We start from the raw sequence: 10,253 nt of genomic DNA, 5'->3' as shown, positions 1-10,253 counted from the left end.
ACTCTGTTGGAGGGGGTTACTCTGTGGGGACGGGGGTACTCTGTGTGGAGGGGGTTACTCTGTGGAAAGGGGGGTACTCTGTGTGGAGAGGGTTACTCTGTGGAAAGGGGGGTACTCTGTGGGGAGGAGGCTACTCTGTTGGGAGGGGGTTGTTTTGTCGGGAGGGGGGTTACTCTGTGGGGAGAGGGCTTCTCTGTTTTGATGGGGTTATTTTGTCGGGAGGGGGTTGCACTGTGGAGATTGGGTTACTCTGTGGAGATGGGATTGCTCTGTGGGGATGGGGTTACTCTGTTGAAGAATTACTCTGTGGGGGGTTACTCTATGGGGAGGGGTTACTCTGTGGGAGGTTGTACAGAGGGAGGTTATACAGTGGGAGGTTATACAGTGGGGAAGCTGTGCGTGTGACCACACTCATTCTCAATAAACTTAAACTCAATCACCTTTTTTTTACAACCTTTTTGGAAAGTTTCTTTTTAGTCCCCTGTCTTGATTTCTGCCATTTATTGTTAATCTCCATGCCCTGTACTTTAGAGTACAACTGCAACCATCGGGTTAGTACTTATGTAGGGTAGATTACATGGTAGATCCTCAGTTGAAGCCAACCGGCACACCTGCACCACAATCATCCTTCATTAACAACCGGCACACCTGCACCACAATCATCATTCATTAACAACCGGCACACCTGCACCACAATCATCCTTCAGTAACAACCGGCACACCTGCACCACAATCATCCTTCAGTAACAACCGGCACACCTGCACCACAATCATCCTTCATTAACAACCGGCACACCTGCACCACAATCATCTTTCAGTAACAACCGGCACACCTGCACCACAATCATCCTTCAGTAACAACCGGCACACCTGCACCACAATCATCCTTCAGTAACAACCGGCACACCTGCACCACAATCATCCTTCAGTAACAACCGGCACACCTGCACCACAATCATCCTTCATTAACAACCGACACACCTGCACCACAATCATCCTTCAGTAACAACCGGCACACCTGCACCACAATCATCCTTCATTAACAACCGGCACACCTGCACCACAATCATCCTTCATTAACAACCGGCACACCTGCACCACAATCATCATTCATTAACAACCGGCACACCTGCACCACAATCATCCTTCATTAACAACCGGCACACCTGCACCACAATCATCATTCATTAACAACCGGCACACCTGCACCACAATCATCATTTAAAAACAACGCTGGAGACGCAGAATTTTAGTTCCCCTTTGGAACTTTTATTTAACCCATTTTTCCACCAAAATATGCATTTACTGTAAGTTGTAAATATTACTAAATCTTCACAATGTTGAACTCCATTACAGAACTTTGAAACACCTACACAAAATCTAGATGTATTTACTTACCAGTAGTTTTATTAAAGTATTAGATTTCACGAAAGAATCGTATATATCATTCTTATAACTATGAAGTTTTAAAGCAATAATTTGACAGAAACAAGTGTTATTCTTTAACACCAACAATTAGTATTCATAAATATGAAATCAACCAAGCCTCCATCAGATTGAATTTAGAGACCTACAAACGAAAAATGAAGTTTAAGCCACAGGATTAAATAAAGTATTGCGGGTAAGTAGTTAGCATCTGCCTATCATTATTTTATGACAAAGGCGAATACTGATTTATAAACAAAGTCCATTTGTCAAACAAACTGCCCCATTTTTTAGATTGCTTTTGATGATCACCCCGCTTTTGTAAGACTACAGGAAATCTAAGGGTGCTAAGGGGTGTATCAGAACATCACTGATGTTTATGTAGGAAATGTGGATATTTGGGGGTGCTCAGGGGTTTATCAGAATCTTACTGCTGCTTAGTGAAGTTGCCAATATGATGTGTTTTAAGTTCAGAAAATGGTATCTGAAGAAGTATAACACTTGTTTCTGGAGTATAAACAGAAAATGATATTATAGCTATAAATCGTTACATTTAATTATGAAATATAGATACATCCTTTGATCACAAAGTCGTTTGTAAAAATCAACAGTGTTAATCTCCTATTCTGTATATAAGTTAAACAGTTACTATTCAACTTAATGTTAGTTCTCCTCACCCTAAAGGCATTATTGCAATGATAATATTTGATAAACATTAAAGGTTTTATTACATTGAGAATATGATGAAACCTCAACTAAATCGATGACTAAAATCACCCTAAACACTAAGTAAACTTGTAACAGAATAAAGCCACTACAAGTTGTATATAAAAAGTAATGAAAAAAAAAACACAAATTAGTCATTTCACTATGAAGATATTTTAGATCTTACCATGAATATTATACATGTATATTCATGCGTCGATGAAGGTAAGACATCTAGGTAATAAGATATGCCAAATAAAAGTTACTCAAGGAACTGGATATGATTTTTCCCAAAATTATATCCAGTTGCTTGATGAGTAACTGTTATTTGGCGCATGCATATTGATAATACTTATAGTCCTATATAGTAAATTATATACACATATTCATAAGATTTCTTCTTGTATATTTGTTGGATCTCATGTAGTTGTGTGTGGGATGGGAAACATACATTCTTGTGACAAACAGTGTACATCAGTGCTCTCATGAACATCCTGCATTCTACATTGATGGCTTCCATTGATATTAAGCTATTTCAAACAGTTTCTGAGTTCTCTCTGTGATATCATCTCAATATGATGTACATCTAAAAGAAGCCTTTCCATTCGTTAACTAGTCCATCGGGACTCATACTAAAGTATGGGTGTGGATCTAATATATATATATACGTGTATGTCCTTCCAAGCATGATCGGAAAAGTGTTGATTATAACTTTCAAAGCTATTTCCATACTTGAGGGACTGAGGACTACATTTTCCATGTAGCCAGTCTCATTGTCATTTTCATCCATGATAACCTATGTAACTGTTAATCTTTAGCAGCTGCATTCACTTGGCTGTTCTCATTTTTGTGGGACTTGGGGCCAACTTTTAGGTCCTCATCCATCATTAATTTATCCATGATATTTGAGGGACTCTGGAAATCGGTTGATTATAACACAGCTGTTGTCTTACTTGAGGGACTGATGAGGAAGGCTTAGTAACATTTACTTGCTTGTCTCATTGCCATTTCATCCATGGTAATATGTGGAATTGTCGCAGCATCTTTACCAGCTGCTTTCACATGGTTGTTTTCAGATTTGTGGGACTGTGCATGGACCGACCTTTTGGTACTTATTCATAGTCATAAATTCATCCATGATAACCTGTGGAACTGTGGTGGAACTTTAGCAACTGCTTTCATATAGTGTTGTTTTCAGATTTGTGGGACTCTGGACTGACACGATAACCTGTGGACTAGCTCTATTGTCTTTAGTATAGCTGCTATCATTGGGCATTTCTACACTTGTTCGACTGAAAGAGGACCAACGGTTTGCTTTCTGATAGAAACTTGTGGATCAGCCCCATGGTCCAGCTTCTGAGACTGTGGATAGACTTCTTTTTCAGGTAGTCAAGATGATCTGTGGACCAGCTTCATCGTCGAAAGTGGCTGTAACTTGCTTGTGGAACTAATGAGAATCTTTTTCAATTACTGTCTATTTGTTATTTTGCTATCAGATAAAATGCGGGGCTTCTATATTATCAGCTATCACGACTGTTCTTATAAAATGTTATGTTTTTGTGGCACTGAGCGCCATGCGTAGCCTTTTGTGGCTCATGACTATTTTCAGATACAATTGATGATACAATTGATGATAAGTCATAACAAGACCTACATCTGCCCATTGTTAAGGACAGACATCCTCTTAAGCTATAGTTACCTAGAGTTTTCAAGAGGGACCTACATGTACCTGTACTTATAGTTGGGAGCAGGTTCCTCTAAACCTACATGTACCTACAGTTTTGGGCAGGCACCCCTACAACTATAGTATATAGTTTTAGGCAAGAACCTCTAAAGCAATATGTTCCTATAGTTTGGATAGGCTTCTCTAAACCTACAGATAACATAGACATCTGTAAGCCTACACGTGCCGGCAGTTTTGGCAGGCACCTCTATATCTACGCATGCCTATAGTTTTGGGAAGGCACCTCTATACCTACGCGTGCCTGCAGTTTTGGGAGGGAACCTCTATATTTACGCGTACCTACAGTTTTGGGAAGGCACCTCTATATCTACGCGTGCCTACAATTTTGGCAGGCACCTCTATATCTACGCGTGCCTTAGGTTTTGGGAGGCACCTCCATATCTAGGCGTGCCTACAGTTTTGAGAGGGCACCTCGTTATCTACGTGTACCTACAGTTTTAGAAGACACCTCTATACCTACGCGTACCTGCAGTTTTGGGAAGGTATCTCTATATCTACGCGTGCCGACAGTTCTTGGAAGATACCTCTATACATACGCATACCTATATATATATATATATATATATATAGTTTTTGGAAGATACCTCTATACATACGCATACCTACAGTTTTGGGAAAGTACTCTATATCTACGCGTACCTACAGTTTTGGGAACTTCAATGTACCTCTATATCTACGCGTACCTACAGTTTTGGGAAGATACCTCTATATCTACGCGTGCCTTTGGTTTTGGGAAGGTATCTCTATATCTACGCGTGCCTACAGTTTTTGGAAGGTACCTCTATACATACGCATACCTACAGTTTTGGGAAGGTACTCTATATCTACGCGTACCTACAGTTTTGGGAACATTAAGGTACCTCTATATCTACGAGTACCTACAGTTTTGGGAAGGTACCTCTCTATATATACGCGTGCCTACAGTTTTGGGAAGGTACCTCTATATCTACGCGTACCTACAGTTTGGACAGGCACCTGAAAAGCTACATGTTAAGCATTAAATCATTATAGCTTGTGACAACTGTTTTAGTGTTTTGAGCTTGTGACAGCTGTTTTAGAGCTTAGGACACCTGTGTCTTGTGCTTATGACACCTGCGTTCGGGGCTTGTAACACCTTTATTAGGGCTTATGACACCTACTCTAGAGCTTGCTTCAACGCGATTAAATATGCTTTAGGTACACTTGTTCCTGAATTCGCGGAGACATGTGCCCCAACGGGTGCTTTTATCCGGACAAACCATCCTAAACTTCCTTCGGCATTTACTGCAAAATTTGCCGCGACAACTTGCCCTTTTCCAAAACTTTCTGTCGACACACTTCTTCCAAAAGCCTGAAAGATTGCAAGTTGCCGCGGGTTTCGGGGTGGATGCTGGTGCCAGCGGAGTAGAGGTCATAGCAGTGGAAAGAACTGTTGTGGTTTCTTCACACATATCATCAGGATTTACATCGTTTAGTAGGCTTTTCCCTGTAAGGTTAGCAGGTCCGGCACATTCGATCTGGCTTTCAAAGCCATGGGTCCCGTTCATCAATAGCTTAAAGGGAAGCATCTTGCAGTCACACTGCCAGGGGTTATCGCTGATGTCAACATAGGAAACAGAGGCCAGTGCTGGATATAGGCCAGCTGGCAGACTTGACAACTGATTATCGTAAATATACAAGTACACCAAGTTACTAAGTCCATCAAATACGCCGGCTGGAAGATTGGACAACTGATTACCCTCAAGATCCAAATCTTCCAGGATATAAAGTCCATCAAATATGTCAGCTGGAAGACTGGAAAACTGATTACCGTAAAGATACAAGTACTTCAAGTTACTAAGTCCATCAAATACGCCTGCTGTCAGGTTATTCATCTGATTGTTGCTAAGATGCAGGAGAGTTAAGTTGGTCAAGTCCTGAAATGTTCCATTATTGATTACGGAGATCAGATTGTATCTAAGGAGTAATGTTTCCAAGCTTCTATACCTTGAGAAATCAGCCTGACTTATGGTTGTGATCTCATTGTATCCCAGGTCAAGATGTGTGATGGTTGTAGGTAGGTTCTGGGGGAAGCTGGTCAATTGATTCTGCCTATAATACAATATCTCCAGCTTACCAAGTCCCACAAATACGTCAGATGGCAGATTCGACAACTGATTATAATCAATAAGCAAGCTCTTTAGACTACCAAGTCCCAGAAGTATGTCAGCTGTTAGATAAGTCAACTGATTATAATTAAGGTCTAGGAGAGTTAAGTTGGTCAAGTACTGAAATGTTCCATTATTGATTACGGAGATCTGATTGGATCTAAACCGTAATGTTTCCAAGCTTCTATACTTTAAGAAATCAGCCTGACCTAAGGTTGCGATGGCATTCCATCGCAAGTCAAGGGTAATGATGGTGGTTGGCAAGTCCTGTGGGACACTGGTGAGGCCTTTGCTCGTGCAGGAACATGATGTGGTTGAACAGCTAAAGCAGGGGTGCGCCGCTGTCGGTCCGGCTTCCATCAGGACGACCAGCAGCAGAATCAGCATCCACTTCACCCCCATGTTGAACCTCTCAAACCTTTTCTCCACTACAGGAAAGAAGATGTTCGAACAGAACAATTTTTTTTGTGTGAAAGAAAGTTACTCAACAAAACAATTAAGGCCAATTTTTGTTTATTTTCCACAATGATTATCATATTTTCCCCTGCTATGAAGGCATGGTTCATTTGTGCACATAGGAGTAATTTCATTAGAGAACAGGGGGTGGGGTGGGGGGGAATAACTGCATTGTAACATGAAAAGTGAGGAAAACACACCTGTTCTTGATACCTTGTTGCCCTTTGGATTAACCTTTGCCATTTTGAGACACAAGTATTCGACCCAACAGCTGTTTCAACAGTCTTTTTGTAATATAACGTACATGTATTTCAATTCGCAATGTGGCATATAGTTGTCCCATATGTTTTCATAAGAGATAGACCATCTGAATTTCGAAGAGATGCTGGCAAACCCCCCTGGGAGACAAGCGAAGACAGAAACATGTGAAATGCTGTAAAGATAAGACAGAGACATGTGAAGTGCTGACCCATCTTGAAGAATGTTCACATAATTAATTGATTTGTCAAACACATCTGGATTAGATAAGGAGTCCCACACAGATAAAAAGGGACAGACAATAGGCAAGACAGACAGTTGGACGAAAGAAAGAGAGGAGAGAGGATGTGAGCGTGAAATAAAGTTTGTTCCTCGGCCACGGTAAATCTTGTGTGTCTGTGCTCACTAGATCGCGAAGTAGTATATTTCTACTTCTCTACATTTTCACACATGGAATAGACAAAAACACGCTAGCTATGATGTTGAATTGATGACATGTTGAGAAACAGCAGAAAGACTCACCACGGCTAGGAGGGTTGGTTGTTAACCTTGGCTCTTCAGTCCGAGAACTTCTGTAAATGTCGAAAGTCCGTCTACAGGTGGTGGGTGGTTGATTGGGTGATGAAATTACAACGTTCGGTTTGGTCGTCACTGCTGGTTATCCTACCTGTGCAGTGATTATCAATAAGCGGAGAAACTTAGACAAGTGTAGATGTTTGTTTGTGGCTCAGAAGGAAAATCAGACACATAAAACTGGATACTTTGCTAATAAAATGTGACAATGTATGAGGAACAAAATACTAATTTTTTTCTGACAGTAGTAGTCACCTTTATTTTGTTCTTGCCTTCTGATGAACTGGCTTTATTATTTGATAATCTATTTATAGATATTAGTGTAGATATTTAATAATAACACACTTAGAAGACATTATTGTGGCTCGGGGCTTAACCTTATACAGACTGGGGGGGGGGGGGCTAAAAGTGCCCGCGCCAACTTTAACATCGTATAACTGTAAACGTTCTAACCAAAGGACCGCGACCTTTTTAGTCACTTCAGTAATACAAAAGAGGAGATTTGCTCAGCGAGGACAAGTCATCTGCTTTCGTAAAGAAAGACACCTTTTGTTGCACGTTTGAAGGACACGCGTGTACGGAACGGTGTCCTCACCCAAATTCCCTATAAATTGGACTGCCAGGGTGCATGCGCTGTGATCGAAGACCCGCACAGTATCATCCTTTAGTTTTCTATTTTCTCTTTGTGCCCATGCTGTAACTTTATGCCTATCCATTCTTTGATGTCATCTTCCTATCGTCCTTCTATCTCTCAATAATCTAGCATCCTGTAAAATTGTTGTAAGTTCTGAAGACCTTGCCTCTTGTGATGGACAAACCAGCTCAGAACGATCTGCGAAGTCTTCTGTTGCCAATAGCTACAGAAAAGACGTCAACGTGACGTCAAAAAGACGCATGCCTTCATTTGCCCAGTCTACACAGATATGACGTTTTCACTTGTAAAACGAACAGAAGACGCGGTAACTAAAATGTAGCATTGTTAAGAAACAGAAGTAAGACTCACCAGAGTATGGTTGTTTGGTTGGCAGATCTTGGCTTCAGTCTGAGAACTTCTTTAAGATCTAGAGTCGGGAGTCCGTTTTGCAGTGTTCTTCACTGCTGTCCCGTAGTGGTTGGACTGTCGATTATAGATTAGAGCTCACACTGTGTTAATCACTGTAACAACCAGGTGAAGCTAATATGTTGTTTGTGTCGCAGTCATAATCTCAGAGAAAGCTGATCTTAGATCTGAATAAGACACACCTTGACTATTGACAGGATCATTTGTACTTTTTAAAAGATGAGTTCAGTTCAGTTAAGCTACTGCTGCGATACAGGTAAGCTCAACTGATAAGGTGAGCAAAACACACCTGTCCTTGAAACCTTGTTGCCCTATGGGTTCAAAATACACGTCAACTATCATGTAGGACTGTTGAGAAACTATGACCCACGGAGTATGGTAGAGCCTAGTAAGATGCACGTGACCGGTTGACTAGCCTGGATATCAGACCCAGCGCGAGACGGTACTAATCCCATCGGCCGGAGGCGCAACACGACCCGCTCGCACAGTCGCCACCCTGCCGCTAATTATCTCTTGCGTGACCCAACTCGTAAGCTGCACATGCCCGAACTTTGGGAGCGGGACATGTTTCTACCCCAGCGGAAGTGATTGGTATCGCCCCTCGCGCTGTGGGTCAGGCATGCAGGATATAGGAAGACTCACCAGAGTAAGGATGTTTCGCAGATGTTGGCTCTTCTGTCTGAAAACCTCTTAATGTGTCAGGAGTTCGTCTCACACTGTTCTCCACTGCGGTGCTCTAGTAGTAGGACTGGGTTAAGATATAATATTTAGATTAGAGCTCACACTTTGAGCAGTGGTTGAACTGTGTGAATTTGATTTTAAATTAGAGCTCAGACTGGGTATTGTAACCTTTATTACTCACGGGTGAAAACCTGTGGTAATTACAGTCTACTATGACTTCTGTTGTCAATGGCGACAGCAAAGACGTCAATTTAACGTCAAAATGACCCATTCCCTCATTTTCCCGTCTACACAGGATGACCTTTTCCTTGTAAAACGAACAAAAGTCGCGTAGAATATCGTTTCGGATTGCTGAGAAACAGCAGGAAGACACATCAGAGAATGGTTGATCGGCAGATCTTGGCTCTTCAGTCTGAAAATTTCTTTAAGAATCGGGAGATCGTCTTAAACTAGTCTTTACTGCTGGCTCTGCTATAGTGGTGGAACGGGTGAATTTGATTTTAGCTGAGAGCTCACAGGGTTTATCGTCTAACTTGCCTTTAGGAGATAATTAAAAAAATGAACCTGTGGTAATTACTGTACCTAATTCTACAGACCGATTAAATGTTTTTTTGGCTCAGCGCACTATGAATGCATACATGATTATGGTTCTCGTCACCATTCAAGTTATACCTTGTGATATGTGCGTTCGTAGAGTTACAATCATGGATATCAATAGCTCACATGCCTCAGTGTTGAATAAGGAGCTACTTGTCTATTCGTTCAACTGTGTTCACTGTGAACTCACACAGGCCAACGCACAGGTAAAAGTGATTGCATCTGTAAACGTTCTAACCAAAGGACCGCGACCTTTTTGGTCACTTCAGTAATACAAAAGAGGAGATTTGCTCAGCGAGGACAGGTCATCTGCTTTCGTGAAGAAAGACACCTTTTGTTGCACGTTTGAAGGACACGCGTGTACGGAACAGTGTCCTCACCTAAACTCCCTATAAATGGGACTGCCAGGGTGCATGCGCAGTGATCGAATACCCGCACAGTATCATCCTTTATGCTGTAAATTTATGCCTATCCATTCTTTGGTGTTATATTTCTATTGTCCTTCTATCTCTCAATAATCTAGCATCCTGTAAAATTGTTGTAAGTTCTGAATACCTTGCCTCTTGTGATGGACAAACCAGCTCAGAACGATCTGCGAAGTCTTCTGTTGCCAATAGCTACAGAAAAG

The 10,253-nt window shown here is 41.5% G+C and overlaps 1 protein-coding gene across 1 annotated transcript; it reads right to left on the bottom strand.

The window, feature by feature from the left end:
- Nucleotides 1-1,242: 1,242 nt before the first annotated feature.
- On the bottom strand, nt 1,243-7,504 carry LOC136444957 (leucine-rich repeat-containing protein 15-like). Its single transcript, XM_066442750.1, has 2 exons — nt 7,237-7,504; nt 1,243-6,428 (listed from the first exon to the last, which is right to left on the bottom strand). The coding sequence occupies exon 2, from the start codon at nt 6,400-6,402 to the stop codon at nt 5,047-5,049; it is 1,356 nt and encodes a 451-aa protein (XP_066298847.1). The 5' UTR covers nt 6,403-6,428; nt 7,237-7,504; the 3' UTR covers nt 1,243-5,046.
- Nucleotides 7,505-10,253: the final 2,749 nt, after the last annotated feature.

This window comes from Branchiostoma lanceolatum, chromosome 11 (assembly GCF_035083965.1).
Source record: "Branchiostoma lanceolatum isolate klBraLanc5 chromosome 11, klBraLanc5.hap2, whole genome shotgun sequence".
Taxonomy (NCBI): Eukaryota; Metazoa; Chordata; class Leptocardii; order Amphioxiformes; family Branchiostomatidae; genus Branchiostoma; species Branchiostoma lanceolatum.
This window is presented reverse-complemented; position numbering and strand designations above follow the sequence as displayed.